This window comes from Vulpes lagopus, chromosome 1 (assembly GCF_018345385.1).
Source record: "Vulpes lagopus strain Blue_001 chromosome 1, ASM1834538v1, whole genome shotgun sequence".
NCBI lineage: Eukaryota > Metazoa > Chordata > Mammalia > Carnivora > Canidae > Vulpes > Vulpes lagopus.
Window position 1 is genome coordinate 29,304,180 of NC_054824.1, and position 19,905 is coordinate 29,324,084.

Genomic DNA, 19,905 nt, shown 5'->3' on the forward strand with positions numbered 1-19,905 from the left:
AACTAGACTCCACTGATAATTCATGCCCCCAAAATAGGACTTAAAATGTCAATTGAGTTTGAGCTTCTTGTGAAAAAACTGCCCAAATCTGTTTAGAATTGTAGGATGGAGTGAAAGAAGAAATACTTCGTGGCTATATATAAAGAATTCAAATTTTCAAATTGAATATGATTATAAACAAATGTATTACACTAGTAGAAATTGTATATATTATGTTGGTTTTGATTTTACTTGTTCTTAAAATAAAATTCACAAAGCTAGAATTTAAATGCCAAGATGTAAACATGTCAAAGTATTCAGAATATAAATCACAAGTTCATTTTCACATCAAAATAAAAATCAAGGCTAAATTACATCTTATTAAAATTTGAGTTTTTTATTTGGATGAAGGTTACATGCTGTATTTAATTTTAGTCAGCTTCTTCTATTTCAAATTCTCTGAATTTCCAAAGGATTTTGATGAATGGTACAGGTCAGTTCTTGATACTCAGCAGGGCAGATGTATTCATGGTTGGATGATTCAAAACTGGCACTTGTTTGTCCCTGAAAAGGTTTTGGACATTCACAGATTATCACAAAATTTATCAAATACCAAAGAAGTTGATTGCTTTTAATCTTGAAAGAGATTTCACAGTACTTTCTTTGTCCAAATTAATAGAGTAAATAAATGCTTAGGGACAGAGATTTTATGTGTTTTATTCTATTGCCTAATTGGTCAAGTTCCCATCCAAATGACCAGGCTTCATTCTTCAAATTCAATAGAGGAGCTGGAGCCCAACAATAAACAATACAGTCCAATAAGCAAGGCTGACCAGGTCATTCTTTTAAGTTCAATATTTTCTCGTTGGAGCAAATCTTAATTGCATTAACAGGATTAAAGATGATGACAATCAAGGATATCACTGATTTATCTGTGGCTAAAGAGCAGGCCACATAATAGTGGTTCTTTTGTGATAAGAAGAGTAAATAATTGTCCTTTAGCTTACCCCAAATGTGACAAAAATACTTTGCTCCCAGTATAAATGAATGAATATAACCGTTTAGGTCAGTAGTAGAGCCATTTTGTTCTTTCTTATTAACAAAGATAAAATGGAGTGAAACGTAACTCTTGATAAGTTATTATGCGGAACAACTTTTTAAAGTTTTGTTTTTATAATGTCTTCTCAGGCTGCCTTAGGGATCGCACACCTGATTGTTATGGCCATGGAAAAAGAAGGTTTACCAAAAGAGAAGGCCATGAAAAAGATATGGTTGGTTGACTCAAAAGGATTAATAGTCAAGGTAAGAATTTCTTTTTTTTTTTTTTAAAGACTTTATTTATTCATGAGAGACAGAGAGAGAGGCAGAGATATAAGCAAAGGGAGAAGCAGGCTCTCTGCAGGAGCCCAATATGGGACTCGATCCTGGACCCTGGGATCACACCCTGAGCCCAAAGGCAGACGCTTAACCGCTGAGCCACCCAGGTGTCCCAGAATTTGTCAATTTTAACTGAATAAAAATTAATGTGCCATTCTGGATGCCCATCTCAAAGACTACTACTGCTTCCACTCACCATACCCTCAACACTATGTTGAAAGAAAATCTGTTGTATATGAATGACCACATGTCATACAATAATACTGATACTCTTCTGAAAAAGAAGACTGGCTCAGCTACCAAATCGGGTTGGCCTATGAAGTTTATTGGCTCCTTACTACTCTATGGGTTGTCAGTCCACTTGAATTAGTTTCTGGATGAGGCAGTATTATATTGATACAGCAGAAACACCTAAGGGTAGCTCCTTTTATTAATCTGGCAAATTGCACAATAGCTAGGATAAAAGAACAAACCATGAAATAGCTACCCTTTTGCCTGCTACTTTCTCTCAACTAAACTCTTGAGAGTTTGAATGGGAATTCCTGAGAAGTGCTTTAAAAAATGACTATTTCAGTGTTAACTGACAAGGTCGTTTTCCCAGCTCTAATAGAGATAACAGGACCTACTTCATAAGTTATTGTGAGAACCAAATAAGACTGGGTAGGTTGACTATGTTGCTACATGGCTATAAGGCATTAATATTACTTCTGCCATCTATGCACATTAGTCACTCTTCTTTAAACTGCCAGAAGAAAATACTTGTAAATCTTCTTTCTACCTGAAGATGAACTTTTAAAATAACCAGTGATAAGCACAGACTTCAGGAATTTATTATAGAAGCAAATGTGAAATGTGTACAAACTTTCTGGAAAAATGGCTTATGTGTATCCAGAACCTTTAAAAGTTTATGCTTCTGATGCAATAGTTTCCATTGTAAGAATATATCTTACAAGAGATAGAGATGTAACAATGTTTTATGTTTTCTTCTTTCTTTAAAAGTTTTTATTTAAATTCTAGTTAGTTAGCATACAGTGTAAGCTTAGTTTCAGGTGTACAATATAGTGATTCAACACTTACATACACGTGGTGGTCATCACAGGTACACGCCTATTTAACCCAACCTCCCACCCACTTCCCCTGTGGTAACCATCAGTTTGTTATCTATAGTTACGGGTCTCTTTCTTAGTTTGCCTCCCTCTCTCTCTCTTTTTTTCCCTTTGCTCATTTGTTTTGTTTCTTAAATTCCACACGAGTGAAATCATATGGTATTTGTATTTCTCTGACTTACTTATTTTGCTTAGCATAATACTCTCTAGCTCCATCAATGTTGTTGCAAATGGCAAAATTTTATTCTTTTTATGGCTGAGTAATATTCCATCTCTCTCTCTCTCTCTCACACACACACACACACCACATTTTTTTTTCATCCTTTCATTTATCACTGGGCAGTTGGGCTCCCTAATTTGGCTATTGTAGATAATGCTTCTATTATCTACATTCTGCATGTATCCCTTTAAGTTAGTCTTTTTGTATTTTTTGGGTAAAGACCTAGTAGTTCAATTGCTGGATTATAGGCTAGTTGTACTTTTTAACTTTTTGAGGAATTTTCATCTGTTTTCCAGAGTGGCTGCACCAGTTTGCATTCATACCAACGGTGCGAGAGGGTTCTCTCTTCTCCACATCCTTGCCAATACCTGTTGTTTCTTGTGTTGTTGACTTTAGTCATTTTGACAGTGTGAGGTGATAACTTTACTGTAGCTTTGATTTGTATTTCCCTAAGGATGAGTGATACTGAGCATCTTTTCATGTGTCTATTGGCTCATCTGTAGGTCTTCTTTAGAAAAATGTCTGTTCATGTCTTCTACCCATTTTTAAATTGGATTATTCATTTTTGGGGGGTGTTGAGTTTTATAAGTTCTTTATATATTTTAGATATTAACCTGTTATCAGATATGTCATTTGCAAACATCTTCTCCCGTTTTGTTGCCTTTTTGTTTTGTTGTTTATTTCCCTTGCTGTGCAGAAGCTTTTTATTTTGATGTAGTCCCAATAGTTTATTTTTGTTTTTGTTTCTCTTGCCTCAGGAGACATATCTACTAAGAAATGCTATGGCCAATGCCAAAGAAGTTACTGTCTATGTTCTCCACTAGGATTTTAATGGTTTCCTGTCTCACATTTAGGTCCTTCATCCATTTTGAATTTACTTTTGTGTATGGTATAAGAAAGTGGTCCTGTTTCATTCTTTTGCATGTTACTATCCAGTTTTCCCAACACTATTTATTGAAGAGACTCTTTTTCCCATTGGATATTCTTTCCTGCTTTGTCAAAGATTGACAACGAAGTATTCTATTCCATTGATCTATGTCTCTGTTTTTGTGCCAGTCACAGTATTTTATGTTTAAGAATGTTATCACAGCATTACTCATAAAAATGATGTGTTTTATCATACAGTCATTATAATAGTAATATGCTGTCTTAGCTGAAGAAAAAATGTAATATGCTATGTTTACCTAAATAAAGGATAGCTGTGAAGTAATTGTGGAGTAGATAAATGAATAGAAATATACAGTCTTTTTTTTTTTTTAAAGAACTACAAATAGCATTAAATGATTAGCAGTATAATGTTAGATGAAAAAAAACCAACATGTTATATATTACTATTTTATTTTAAAAATTGAGTTGCAGGGGCATCTGAGTGGCTTAGTTGGTTAAGCAGATGACTCTTGATTTTATCTTGAAGCCATGGGATTGAGCCTTGTGTTGGGTTCCACACCCAGTGGGAAGTCTGCTTCAGAGTCTCTCTTTCCCTTTTCCTCTGCCCCATCCCTCCATCCCTGCTTGCATGCACCCTCTTTCTCAAATAGATAAATAAATCTAAAAAAAACTGAGTTGCATGTAAAATTATAGAAGTAAATGTATAAAATATGTGTGATTTAAAAATTACATTATTTTGATGCCTTTTTGTATATTCCAAATTCTCCTTAGAAATTGTTTTCTTATAAAGCTAGAAAAAATTTGTAATTAGTATAGACAAATTTTGCCTTAAGGAAAGATTGTATGCATAACTTTTTGTGGCAAATGAGAATCTATAAGGAAGGAAAATAAGATAGGAACTACTTATACAATATCTCCTGAGAATCAAATAATAATCATTTTATTAACTTGCAATTTAATTTTTTATAACATATTAGAAAAATGTTAAGTTTAAAATGTCTTGGCTTAAAAACTTCTATTGCTTTGAAGAATCAGCATAAATAGAAAAAACTGTACATTGTGGCCACATAATATATAATAGTTTTGAAATGAGATTTACTGAATAAAATTGACTCTAGGTAGGCATTGTAGACTGTGGGATTCAGTAATTCCCTTGATCTCAGGAGCCTGACAGACTAGTGGGAAAAACTCAGACAAGCCAAAAGTTACATCTCTGCATGAAAATGTTATAGAAATGGGTCCTTGGTGCCAGGGGTGCCCTGGAGATAATGTTCCCAACTGCATTGGTGAGAATAATGGGAGTGCTGAGGAAAGTTCCTAGAAAAAGTGTCTCTTCACCTCAGTTTGAAAGGGAAGTTAGGAGTTTATCTTGAGTCGCCGTGGATGTCTTGAATGTCTCCTATGTAAAAGTGAGTCAAGGGAAATATAATCAGAAGTTCACTAGGAGATCATGATGGAACCTGTGGATCACGTCTTTCATCTCTGTGTCTTCAAAGACCTATGTGATGTCTATCACATAATTGACAATAAATATTTTGTTAATAAATTAATTGATTGATGAATGGCCTTCCAGGCAGAAGAGCAGCATTTACAAAAGATGATATTTCATTATAAGAGGCATTTAGGGATTAGTTTGGAAAGGAAGCAGCTGACCGACCAGTGACAAAGGCTCTTATAAATTCTGACAATGAGCAATTGAAAAAACTTATGCAGAGGAGTTTTGTGTCTTGTCACTCTAGGCATTGTGGAGGATGAATTGAAATGAGGTAAAACTGAGTAAAAGAAACTAGTTACAAAGCTATTGTAGTAATACAGATAAAAATTAATTGGTGCCTGAAATAAAGCAGTGATTATTGGAATAAGTGAAAGACATTTAATTCAGTAGATGTTTAGCAAATAGTATTGGCATACTTGCTAAACACCAAATATGGAAGGAGGAGAAGTGTAGAGTATGGGCAGGAATCTAGCAGGACTCCTTGGGTGTCTAGATAAATGATATGGCCATTACTGTAAAAAAGGAATGATGAACAGACCAAGTTTAAGAGAAAGAAAATACGATCCAGTTTGGACATAGCAAGTTGAAGATACCTTTGCACATCTCATGGAAATGTCTCCTTGGCAATCAGAGATATAATACTGATGCTCAGGATAAGGGTCTGGGCTCCTGGAGATAGATTTCAGTGACATATGCATGTAAAAAGTTGGAGCCATGGGAAAAGCTATACAAATAGTGTTGTACCTTAGATACATGTATCTAAAAAAGTGAAAGTCTGGGACTATAGATTTCTTCTGTGATTTCTAGTAACATGTTTTATGTGAAATCATTATAAAATATACAGATTTTAGCATGTCAGATAATTTTAGCATAGATTTACTGAACTGAGACTCAAAATTCCATGGATTACAATACTTGGAATAACTGTGCAGTTTGTTGCCTAGACCTAATCAGTCACTCTTACTTTATGTCTTTTACTTGCCAAAATAAAGAACCGCATATATTCTGCTTGCCAAGATAAAGTTACATTTTAAAAGGTTGTTATATATTTAACAGCTTGTGCACTCTTTAATATAAAAGGAACATGAAGCTTCAATTAACCACTTTTCCTTTCAGGTTTTTAAAGTCAGAATTATGTTGATTTTTGTTGCGGAACTAATAAATCTTAGGACAACTAGTAAATTAATATAATCTTGCTTTCAAATTTACATGTTTTTTTGGGTGTTGTCCTTTATCATTAATCCTTTCATAAACTCTCCTGAGAACTAATAAGAATCAGGCAGCCCGGGTGGCTCAACGGTTTAGCGCCGCCTTCAGCCCAAGGCCTGATCCTAGAGACGGGGATCGAGTCCCACATCGGGCTCCCTGCATGGGGCCTGCTTCTCCATCTGCCTGTGTCTCTGCCTCTCTCTCTGTGTCTCTCATGAATAAATAAATTAATTAATTTAAAAAAAGAACCAATAAGAATCATTTTATTAGTTTTATTAACTTGTTATGTAATTGTTTATAATACCTAAAAATACACCAAACCCCTTCACTCTTTAAAGACATAAAGCCAGAAACTAAAAAGCATACTGTATGATTGCCTCATTTATGGAGTTACATCTTCATCAGACTAGATGATTAATTCTGACAGTGAAATGGCACTGGCAGTCCGCTAAGAAGGCCCTGTCTATAGATGCAGAGAGGATCAACTCTAACAAATAATGACCAGACAGTAGAACCAGCATGGCACACTTGTGCAAATTGTCCAAGAAGGCATGGATTCCAAAAGAAGGCCAACAAAAACACTTGTGGTAGAGTTCTTCTAGTGCCTATGTACAGGCAGAAATAAATATTTATCAGTAACAATCTATAGTTCATTTTTGTACCTGTCCTGGGTCATGAAATGCTAACCCCAAATCTTGATGGTCTTTGCCATATATCCTCTCCACCTGCACCAGAACATCTGTGCTTTTGAAAAAGGTAGTAATTCAGTACAGTTAGCCGCTTCTTGTCTAAGAACCGGCACAAAATATGGGGGAAGGGGTGATTGAAGAAAAAAATAACGTTCAAAAGAATTCTCCGCTATCCATAATACATTTGGTTTAATTACAGACTCTTAAAAAAAGAAAAACACATAGAAGTTGGGATTTCTACGATAAGAAATACTCATGTGCACTTTGCCAAAAGAAGGCAAAAAGCATTTCAGTAAGGGATCCTGGAAAGGGGAATGTGAACAGAAAAATCTTCTATATCCATATCCAACTGGTATGGGTAGTATAAAGAATATGGATTCCAGTTCAGATTTTGAAAGGAGGAAGAAAATGAGCCATTGGTGCAGAAAATAGAAGTCCAAAAGTATAGGCAGTCACCTTAGTATCGCCAGATCTAGAGGTGACATTCCAGTAGTTTATCTAAACCAGATCATCAGCTTAATTTTCAAAATGGTATAGAAAATATTTGAGAGACCTTTATTTTTGTCTTCCAATTTCTTCTGTTTTGGGCAAGTAGAGCCTTTCAGAGGTGCTAGTACTACATTTCATGATTCCTGGCCTTCCTAAGTAACTGTCAAGAATCAAGCCTTTGGGGCACCTGGGAGGCTCAGTGTTTGGGCGTCTGCTCTGGTCATGATCCCAGAGTCAGCATTGAGTCCTGCATGGGGCTTCCTGCAGGGAGCCTGCTTCTCCCTCTGCCTACATCTCTTCCTCTCTCTGTATCTCTCATGAATAAATAGTCTTAAAAAAAAAAAAAAAGAATCAAGCCTTTCGGGGAGAGACTGTGGGTAATCTATGTTTCTTACTGGGTAGATGTTTTCTGGTCAGGATCTGGCTGCAGTGGCTAGGAGCTGCCGATACTGTTGCTATCTATGATTAAGAAAGTAAAGTGTTCATGCTGAAAACATACATCTTTGCCTTTCAAAATGTTTATCCATCTTCTTTGCAATTTGATTCTCATTCCCGGATATTTAGGGGATTTAAACCAAATTAAATATTTTTCATTATATCTAAAGTTGGCCATGAAAAAAGCAGTACTAGGAATCTGTGATTAATAATTTGTTATTCTGCAGTTTTTCTTCTTTAGAAAAGGAAAAATCATTTTATACGTTTTTGAAAACATATCACAAATCTTTTAAAAATGCATCTGGTAGAAATCTGACAAATCATTTGGCGCAGTGATTCTCAAAACTGGTAATCAGCCTAGTTACCTGGGAAACTTAAAAAGAAAATATGCATAGATTCCAGGGCCTCATCCTGGTCTTAAATTAGAATATCTGAAAGTAGGGCTCAGGAATCGCTCTTTCTTGAGGTGAGTCTGGTGCTCAGTTAGCTTTGGAAAGCTCAGATCTGGTTCACTTTTATCACATTGTCATCGTCACTAATCCAAACTGCCTTTATAGATGGAGAAATCAATATCCATGGAAATATCAAAGGACATGCCCTAGGTCATGAGTGAAGGGAAGAGCCTGGGGACTGTGATCCTGAGCCTTAGTCTTATGTTCTGTCCCCAGAATTTGGAGATGGCATTTTCTGTGTCTCACTCAGGCAGGCGCTTTCTTTACTTTTCTGAATATCATTAGAAATTTTCAGAAATAACAAATTTATTTGCTGTTGGCTATTAGAATGCATTCTGATAGCAGTGATTTTATTCATGTCCCTAGCCAACAAAGTTTATCACTAATTAATGGTATATTGACAACAATCAGCAGTTGTATGGACAATCTTGTAAAACACATTTAAAATTTTTTTAAACTTACAGTTTTGGATAAACTGAGACACTGCTCTCAGGAAACTACTTTGAGTCATTGAATTAAGAAAATGGGGATCATGTCTGTCACTTTCAGATTACTCGGCATCTTCTAAACTCCGTTTACATCATGATTTTGCAGGCTCACATTCAATATAAACAGATTAGACCCCCTTCTGTTTGCATTTTGCAGCCACACAATTCATACTATACCAGGTTGGATTCAGTTATTTCAGCTGTTAAGAAAATCATTTCTAAGACTTTTGCTCTTAAGTTAGTTTTATTTTCTCATGTGGGAGGCTACTTGCCTTGGTGATGTAATGAAAATGAATAGATTTCCATTTTTATGGAGATCATATGTGAATTTATTTTAAACTGTATACCAGAAACAGTTTGGATCTACTTGCATTGTCATGTTGTTTGTCAGTAGTTGAATAGTCAAGAACTGGTTGTTTTCTCGGACTGGGAACATTAGATGCTTTCAGCAAGCCTTCACTGTGAGCACCTGATTCTTCTACTTCATGCTTTGGGCAGACTGTTTTTCCATGGATTGTGTGGGATCTTACTGTTTGATGAGCCTAAGCAGTTTTTAAAATAAACAAATCAGTGGCATATTTTCCTTTTTTTTTAGTATTTCCTATTCTTATTCTGATGATAATTCTGAAAATCTTATAAATGTTCTTTTCTCTCACCATCCTTTCTTTGGGATTTCTTTCTACTTCAAGTAAACCACAGGAAAAGACCAATTATGTTTTACTGTTATTAAAGAAGAAAGCATGATACTAGAATGCAGTATTACAATATTTAAAGACAGATCTAGGAAGTATGATCTTCCTTGACCATGTTCAACATTGGTTATTCCTTTCATGGAATACTTTTCAATTTTGTGGTATATAAAGCAGAACAAGAGCATCTGAGAGTTCTGTTGAGCCACTAACCAATTATAGGGAAGAGAGATAGATTCAAGTAGAAAAATAGATTAAAAACATCAGAGTTCCTCACCTGGGAAAGGAGATTGTATGATTCAGTATCTGTTTTAACATACACAAAATATTTTTTTAAAAGATTGTATTTATTTATTTGGGGCGGGGGAGAGGGCATGTGAGGGGTAGGACCAGAGGGAAAGGGATAAACAAACTCTGTGCTGAGCACCAGAGTCTCATGGTGGGGCTCAGTCGCAGAATCCTGAGATCATGACCTCAGCTAAAACCAAGACTCAGATGCTTGACCATCTGAACCACCCAGACACCACCCCTACACAAAAGAGTGTATAAGGACAGTGATACAAAATTGAACAAAAAGAAATTGTATAAATGCAGCAAGCAGGAATTCGGGAGTAAAAAAATTAATTGTTAAAGTATAGAGAAATGGTAGAATTTACATTGCTATGAATCTTTAAAAAAGTATATACAGTTTCTTGGTTTTTACTCTTTGGTCATTGGTCTTCCCAGATGATAAGGGCTTGTCAAGGCAGTTTCCTCCTGATAGTGTGTGTGCTATTTTCAGATATGAAATGAAGTGACTCTAAAGATCAGTATTAGTTAGATTTCAGGTTAAATTGCTATACAAGGAGACCTCCAAATATGGTAACTTAAACAAGTTAAAATTTATTTCTGTGTCATCTAATAGTCTAGAGATAGGCAGAAGAAGAGAGGCATCTGGTTTGAAGCAGCTTTCCAGTTCTCACTGTCCCAGCCAGCTGGGGAGAGGGGGTATGGAATGGACAGGGGGAGGGTGCTGCATCAGAAGTTGCACACATCACTTTCACTCCATCCTTTCGACCAGAGATAGTCTCAGCCCACTTTAGGCTGCAAGGAGAGTAAGAAGTGCAGTCTCCACCTGAGCAGCAGTGTGATTGGCTAAAACTAGGAAATCTTATTTAAAAAGAGTCAATTTAAAAAAAAAAGCTTTTTTAAAAAGGGATTACACATCTAAAAATTTAAGATTTCATATTGTGTTTTCACAATAATTTAACAAAAAAAAACAAGACAACTTTTGATCTTGGGGTTGTAAGTTCAAGCCCCACATTGGATGTAGAGATTATTTAAAAATAAAATCTTTAAAAAAATAAAATAAAATGTTTTAAAAAATAAAAGAAATATGACATTTTGAGACACTATAGTAAATTTATTGGATTATATTTGCATAATACTTACACTTTGTCAGGTGGAAAATCAAAAAGACCAGTAGGCAAACACTGTAATACATCATCTTCTCTAAGAGTTACGCATTTTCTTAGCACTTCTCAAGATTATGTAACATTGTGTTGAGGTGACTATCCAGTTTGGAGTGGGTGACTAATTATCCTGAGATCTTTTTCTCTGTCAGAGAACCTAGCACATGTTAAAGTTCCTTTGTCTATAAAAACATTCTGAAATGCAAATCTCTAAATCTTAAAAGTAGTAGACAACAGGGCTGAATGTTCAGTTGTCGTGCATATCTGTATTATAGTAAGGAGACTACTGTAGCCGTGGACTGGAGCATCAGGGTCTCAGCCACAAACAGGAAAGCTGCCAAATATGGTGGCCACTGCCACCACCATTACTTAGCACTCACCTGTTGGTGGTGGGCTAGACACTAGAGACCACTGCTTTTGCCTGAAAACCAGCAAGCACTACCGCAAGCTTCAGGAAAAGCCACACGGCCATGCTTCACGATGTGTACTTTCTCCCTCAGAGTCCTATGAAGGTACATCAACTTGGTGACTGCTGGGTTGAAAGTAGAAACTCTAGCTGCAAGATCTAGTTTATCCCTTTAGCCTCAAATGTACAGGAAGTCATACTAGAAGCAATTTGGAGTTCTATAGTGTTTGCCATATAGAGCCTCAGATAGATATTAGTTTAACCTCTTGCCTTTATACTTGAAATTGAGTATATGCGTTTCTGGGAAAGAGCAACAAGCCAAAACTATGTCGTGTTTAGTGTAGAATGCTGGAATCTGGAAGTTATTATTCCCAGGAAATATGTCTGCAACTTTATTTAGTACCTGTCCTAGAAATTTCATTGTTGCGAGAACAAAAATAGTCATGAATTTTAGCTTATACTACTTCCAGAAATAGTTCAGAAATAATTTAGATAGTTAAATACTGTAACTCTCAAATGGTTCCAAGTTCTTATTCCTATCCAAGACCAGAATTTTTCATTCCTTTCCAATAATGCAACTTTTTTTTTTGCAAATAACTAAGAGCATTGAGGTAGGAGATAGATTGCAAAAGCATTCCTTTCATTAAATTGTTTCAGGAAAAGGAACCTCTTATTCCCAAAGCAACAGATAGGAACAATGAGTAAAAAGAAATGATGGAATGTATAATCAAAATTAAAATTATCCCCTGTATCAAAAACAAATTATCCCCTGTATGACTCAGCTATTGCATATTTATTGAAAGCCACGGAATCTCAGTGACATACAACCATAATACTTTATTTCTCACATACCTGAGGGTTAGGTAGAGTAGCTCTGATGATGTTGGCTGGGTGGCTCTAAGCCATAGGTTGGGTCCAGGCCTTTTTCACAAGGTTCTCATCCTCGTTGGACCAGCCAGCTAGTCAGGTTATGCACTTTTAAAGCACAAATGGTAAAGGCACAAGAACATAAGTAGAAACACCAATTATCCTTAAGATCTAAGCTTGGAACTGACACACTCTCATTTCAGTGTACATTTTATTAACTAAAGAATCACATGTTCAAGTCCAAGGACAAGGGTTTGGAAAGTATAAGTGCTTTTTGTAGGAGGAACTGTCAAGTTACAGTGCAAAGAATATTGACACAGGAAATAGATGAAATTGGGGCCTAAGGCAAACTCTGAATTATCAAAATATTTGGAGGGAATTCTGAGGTACTCCAAATGCCTCTGTTTTTTTTCATTCGTGATTAATAAATTATCATTAAACCTAGCCTTTATTTATATACTAGGATAATGTTGAATTAATCTCTATAATTGAGATATGTAAATGAAATAGATTTCCTGGCTGAGAAGCAAAGAGAGATGAGGATGAGGGCACCAGGTATCCCCTCCCCACAATTTGGTGATAGTTGTAAAGATTTCATTCAGTGTTGTCATAGATTTCTTTATATTATTAAAAAGGAATTAAAAAAAAAAAAAGGAATTAAAAAAATCTTGTCTCTAAATAAAAAACAGAATATTTACTGTTTACTCATGAAATCAGTCTAGATTTGCATAAACTATTTGTTGTTGAACCTATGACTAATTCTAAAAAGCCTATGATAATAGATAGGGTTTATTGAACAATTAGATGCCTCCTGATAGAAATAGAAACTGAATTTATGGGGGCGCCTAGATGGCTTAGTTGGTTAAGTGGCTTCCTTTGGCTCAGGTCATGATCTCAGGGTCCTGGGATAGATCCCTAGTTTAGGTTTCCTGCTAAGTGGGGAGTCTGCTTCTCCATTTCCCTCTGACCCTCCCCCTACATGCTCTCCAGTTCACACTCTCAAATAAATAAATAAAATCTGTAAAAAAAAAATAAATAATTTATGTGATGCTTTTGACTTTTTTCTTAATAAACAAGTTAAATAAGAATATGATCTAACTACATTCAATTTAATACTACTGGAGACTAGAATGTTCTTTTAAGTGAATATGAAACAGCTTCAAATTTGATTCTGAATGAAGTATAAATTCACATATAATTTTGTGTCAGTTTCAGGTATACACATAATAATTCAATACTTGTGTATATTGCAAAATGATCACCAGTCTAGTTAACACTTATCATCACATAGGGTTATAATTGGGGGTTTTGTGATAACTTTTAAGATCTACTCTCTTAGCAACTTTTAAATATACAGTACAGTATTATACCTTTTATTTTTTAATATTTTATTTATTTATTCATGAGAGACACAGAGAGAGAGAGGCAGAGACACAGGCAGAGGGAGAAGCAGGCTCCATGCAGGGAGCCTGATGTGAGACTCAGTCCTGGGACTCTAGGATCACGCCCCAGGCTGAAGGCAGGCGCTAAACCGCTGAGTCACCCAGGAATCCCCATATACAGTACAGTATTAACTATAGTTGCCAAGCCATACATTATATCCCTAGGACTTACTTATTTTGTAATTGAAAGTTTGTACCTTTGACCTCCTTCATCCATTTTGCCCCTCCCCTCCTCACTTCTGACAGCCACAAATCTATTCTCTGTATCTTTAAATTCAGGATTGTTGGAGTTGGTTTTTTGGGGTTTTTTTGTTTTTGTTTTTGTTTTTAGATTCTAACATGTAAGTGAAATCATATGATATTTATCTTTTTCTTACTTATCTCACTTAGCATAATGCCCTAAAGGTCCATCCATGTTGTTGTAAATGGCAATATTTCATTATTTTTTTATGGCTGAATAATAGTCAGTAGTCTTCTGTGTGTGTGAGTGTGTGTGTGCACGCACCATGTTTTGTTTTCCTCCTTTCCGTTCATCTATTGATGGGCACATAGGTTGCTTCTATGTCTTGATGTCTTGGCTACTGTGAATAATATTTATTTAAATATTGGTTTTCTTTTTTTTTTTTTTTTTTAGTTTTTATTAAATTCCAGTTGGTTAACACATAGTGTAATATTAGGTGCCCTACTTCTTAAAATTGTTGAGGGGATCATATGAAATATATGAAAACAACTTGCAAGTCATCCAGTACCATATAACATTAGGCAGTGATTTATGATTTTAAGTGAAAATCTTAAAAATTTGCAGCTAGAAAATTATAATTGCATGTTTCCTAGATAACACATGACACACTCATAATCAGAACATTAAGATAAAATATACAAAGCTAGTGCTTATTCAGAAAATCAAACTATGATATAAATATGGCATCAAGTTCTATTTTTTAACTCAGTGGTACATAAATTGAGAGTGCTGTGGCTAAAGTTAGCTCTGCATTAGAAAACACTGTTATTTAACACAAATATCGTTTAGTAAATTATATTTAAACATTTTGCTTTGCCATTTATTAGTGCCAGTTTCTCACAAATGTCTGTAGAATCAGGATTTTTAGTATTAAATAACAGTTAAGAAAAAGAAAGACTAAAAAAAAAGAAAGAAAAGGAAAGACTTTAGCTTGTTCACTGTTACATCCCCATTGCCTAGGACATTGTCTAAGACACAGTGTTTGTTGAAAGACTGAATGAAGGAATACTCTAATAATTGGAGAAGAGAGTTTAAGAACAGCTGTAACGCATGATGCATGAAGATGTTAAGGACAAATACCAGTACTATGTGTAATATTCCAAAATGTCTTTGTTTCACATATGTTTGGCAGATTTAACATTTCTTTTTATTTGCTTTACTTAGGGACGTGCTGCCTTAACACAAGAGAAGGAGCAATTTGCCCATGAACATGAAGAAATGAAGAACCTAGAAGCCATTGTTCAAGAAATAAAACCAACTGCCCTCATAGGTAAACTTTTCCCTTTTTCCCATAAACCCCACTCTGACCTCATTTTGGCCTGATTCATTTTCTTACTGATTTTTGAGGCATAATTGAGCTTTTTGAAAATTTAACCTTTGGAATTCACACATTCACTGAATCAGCAGTACCCCAGACATCATATAGATTTGTAAATATAGTGCTTCCCTCTCAGTACTACCAATCCCAGCTAAAGTGTGTGGCCCCCTTTGCTGACTCTGTCAGCTTGTTAATCCTTGGCATAATCCACTCTTTACCAGGCTTGATTACTCCAGATAGACAGTGATTCTCAAATGGGAGTGATTTTGCCCCCAGAGAAACATTTGGCAATGTCTGGAGATGGTTTTGGTTGTCACAACTTTGGAAAGGTTGGGGATGGGGTGTCAGGGCTACTGGCATCTAGTAGGTGGGGACTGAGGATGCTGCTCAACATCCTATAATGAATAGGAAAGCCCTCCCCTGCCAACAAAGAATCATCCAACCCAAATTGTTAATATCCCAGAGGTTGAGAAACACTGAACTAACTAGACACTCCTTGAAGACAAGGACCATATTTATATTCCTCATAGCACTTAATGCAGTAGCTACAGTGTATGTGCACATATGATCTTTACTATGGTCAGATTTAATGTTAAACGCAGCCGAAGTTATGAAGCTTTAGGCCATATTTTGTGTGTATATGATGTTAGTCCTTGTTTTGTATCATACTTCATTCCTAGATGCTCTTGTGAAATAGATGACAGTATTGAGAACAATGATGATAATCATAATAAAAGCAAATACTCTCTGCCAGAAACTATAATAAGCTCTTATTGTTGTTTTTTACAAAATATATTGTATCAGAGATCTGATTTTTTTTCCATTTCCATTATGCTAATTGCCGTATTCTTCTGTGAGGATTCTTTCATTGAGTGATACTTCAATTTTTCAATTGAATTGGATGATTGTCTTAAGTGTCAAGCACTGGTTTATAAAACATAATTATAGCCTGAGAGACTGGAATATATTCATAGAATTGTTTATAGAGAGATAATATATCTTAGGCACATTTTAATTTCCTGATTTAAATGTCTATAATCAAAATACCTAGGGAGTGGGTCACTAACTCAGTGTATTATGAGCCGAATGTTATATCTGTGATTTTTTTCTGTAGATACTTATAGATTTGTAACCCTATAAATCATTGGCATTAATGAGCTTATCTCTTTTTGTCACTTTAATGCAAATATTCTGTATTTTGTTTAGGGTCTATTAGAAAGTGACCTGACATGTCTCGTTGTTTGAGGGCATGGACTTCTTAGATTAATTAAACAATGATAGTCTATTCACTGGTTTCTCATTTCTACATTAGGAGTTGCTGCAATTGGTGGTGCATTCTCAGAACAAATTCTCAAAGATATGGCTGCCTTCAATGAACGGCCTATTATTTTTGCTTTGAGTAATCCAACTAGCAAAGCAGAATGTACTGCAGAGCAGTGCTATAAACTAACCAAGGTAAAGCAAAAGTATAACTGATTTCTACCCCTCCTCCATTCCCCAGCTCCACCAATGCTGGCACAGACTTTGATATTTTATAATCTAATTCTTATTCATTATAGGGGAGCCAAGGATATCTAAGGTTCTTACCACTTAATCTTTAAAAATTAAACAACCATGATTGAAAGCAAAGTGAGTAAGTTAGAAGGGATAAGAATTATTTCCTTTTCCAGAATGTTGTATAAAATCCTCCTCTTCTTCAGTAAAACAAAATAAACTTTGTAATGTTTATTGATAGTTTTTCTCCAGTGATTTGGAAGTCTCCAAGATTTAAATATGAAAGCTAAAAAGGAAAAAGTGTGATTCTAGATGCTTACTAAAATAACTCTTAATTAGCTATTTCTGAACATTGAAGCAAACAGTGTAAGACCACAATCTTATTTTTGCTTTGCTAAATCCTGGGTTTGGATTTTTATGGCATGGTGGTACATTTGGGAAGCTATTTTGACATCCAGCCAGGTTGGGATAGGCATCCTCAGAGGTTAAGGATTTTATTATTTCCAAAAAAAAGTGGCTTATTTTATACTATGTTTGTATTAATATAAAATTTGACTAATAGGTTGGAACTATTTTCCCTTGAAAGACTTGAAATGTCATTACAACAAAATAGAGGTTGGATCATATATATCTAGCACTTTTATTTTGGAAATAAATCCAAAATGAACTAGAAAAGGTAAATATGACACAAAGTTAGGTCACTCTGCACAAATCAGAGCTTGATGGCACTGGTCCTTTAACATTATAACATTAAATGCTCATTATTAGAATTAATGAACTTGTTGGCAAGGAGCTACCCCATTGTTTATCTCTCTGATTTGTGATGACACCAGTGTTCTCAGTAATTTCAATTTTCAACCCATCTCTAGATTGAAGAATTTGTCTGACATTCCTCAGTAGTCCTTAAGCCTTTAAAAGGGAAGACAGATTCCTCTGGGAAATAAGATTTTAGCATGGTGCATTAGGCATAATAAATGTTTATGTAATTATTTTGTCATGTATCTCAGTAGGTGTGAAGAGTTTGTAGACTCCCCAGGAATAGACATGAACAAAATTGGCCAAATTTATAGTTGTATTTTTAAATTTGAATGTGTCTGATACAAATGGCCTAATTCTCACCATTTTACCTAATGTTCTATGTTGTTAAAAAATTTTAAATAAAATTGAAGGTTACTTTGAGGCTAAAAATTTAAATACTGGTTTGGCCAAAGGATCACAGCACAAGCAAAGGTCCATCTGTGCTGGATAAGTCTCTGCTGCTTCATTAGGAAAGGTCTAATGTCATTAGGAAAGGTTAAAAATACAAAATACAGAAAGATGATTGAATCATGAAGAACTATAATCCAAAAGTATGGAGAGATTTTCTTCTGCATATTAACAGTCCATGTACATGAGAATGGTAGCTATCATTTATTGAGTGTTGTTCCTCCTTAAAATGATGATTATAAAATAGTAGGCAGGAAGTGGAGGTGAGAAAGGAGATAAGCATATATATAGTTTTGTAGGTCTTTTTCTCAGCTATAATTTTTTGAAGATATATATATATTTCAAATAATAAAATTACATTAGAAAGTTCCTTATAATAAAATATTTTATCTGCTAAACAGATGAATTTATCAGACTTGTCTGAAAACAAAATGTAATGTTCTATAAAACATGTGTCCAAAGACATCTAGATGACAATTTCTATTTTCTTTCTTACCTGTTTTCATCTTTTTATACCCTGATGAAGGTTGAATCATTATACAACTTTACCTGTATACAAAAATATATTATGGCCTTTGTTAAAAATGAATATTAAGTTAATATTATTAATATTATAATGAATTTAGATCCTAAGCAGGGATGGAAAGTTACAGCAAAAACTGTCATTATTTAAATGTTGCTTTTTTCAAATGGATTTCTTAGATTGCGATGCTTTATTTGTCAAGGGTTTCCTATAACTATTTTAGAAGCCTGACTATTCTCAGCTACATTTCCACCCTCATTTTCACAGATCAGATAGATTCTCCCCCCAACCTTTTTTTTTTTTTTTTAAGAGAAAGAGTGGAGGGGCAGAGGGAGACGGAGAGAGAGAATCCCAAGCAGACTCCATAACTCCATACACAGTGTGGAGCCCATAGCGGGGCTCAATCTCACAACTGTGAGATCATGAGCTGAGCTGAAATCAGGAGTCAGTCATTTAACCTACTAGCCACCTAGGTGCCCCTCTTCCTTTTTGATTAGCAGTATGAATTTGCAGCACCTAGTAGGCCCTAAGTCACTGCCATCTAAGGCATGCAATATGTGAGATTTCTCAAAAACAGTGTAACAAAATATGAAAAAATGACAATTTTTGACAATTATTGATAATTTAACTTTACTCTTATTTGCTAATCCCATTTGTGCTATTGAGTTTGTTTCTATGTGATTTTCTATATAATTCTCCACAATATGGAAATACATAAAATTTGTCCCAGTGGTTATGCTGAAATGTGTAGATCTCTAAACTCTAACCTAAAATGTCATACTTTCCAATGCTGTAATGTTAATCTCTCATTTTTTTAATGTTTAGAAGTGTATAATCTGAAGCCCCTATAGAAATGGTTGGTAGGCTTATTGGTTGGACCATTGCAGAGAAGAGAGTGGTGATGTTGGGGCATCCTGTGCTTTGCACACATCTCTAAGAAGAGTGAGGCAGAGAACAACAGTAATCATCCACCTCAGAACTTATTGCCAACATCATAAAAACTTGCCCAGACTTATTAGAGAGTAAACAAAAATTAGCCTTCTCTCTAAACACTCAGTACTGTCTAACTATGGGGTAGTTCTGCTATGATACATTTGTTTGAAAATATCATGCTTCTTTTTAAAGCTAGCCACATGTCTGTGTTGTAGGGGCGTGCGATTTTTGCCAGTGGCAGTCCTTTTGATCCGGTCACCCTTCCAAATGGACGGACCCTATATCCTGGCCAAGGAAACAATTCCTATGTGTTTCCTGGAGTCGCTCTTGGTGTCGTGGCATGTGGATTGAGACATATCACAGATAACATTTTTCTCACAACTGCTGAGGTATTGTAAAATACTCTGTGTTCACCAAGGCTATAAAACTCCAAGTGAGCTCAGTGTTGGTTGTTTAATGATCTCTTTATATAAAATCTCAGCTTGTTCCCTATAAGATACAAAGTCAA

At 35.2% G+C, this 19,905-nt stretch overlaps 1 protein-coding gene across 1 annotated transcript in view; it reads left to right on the forward strand.

The window, feature by feature from the left end:
- ME1 (malic enzyme 1) overlaps positions 1–19,905 on the forward strand; it is a 196,219-nt gene that overhangs the window by 163,367 nt on the left and 12,947 nt on the right. The window contains exons 9-12 of the mRNA XM_041752514.1: positions 1,168–1,281; positions 15,088–15,193; positions 16,554–16,696; positions 19,613–19,786. Coding sequence (XP_041608448.1) covers positions 1,168–1,281; positions 15,088–15,193; positions 16,554–16,696; positions 19,613–19,786 — 537 coding nt within the window. The remainder of the gene's footprint in view (positions 1–1,167; positions 1,282–15,087; positions 15,194–16,553; positions 16,697–19,612; positions 19,787–19,905) is intronic.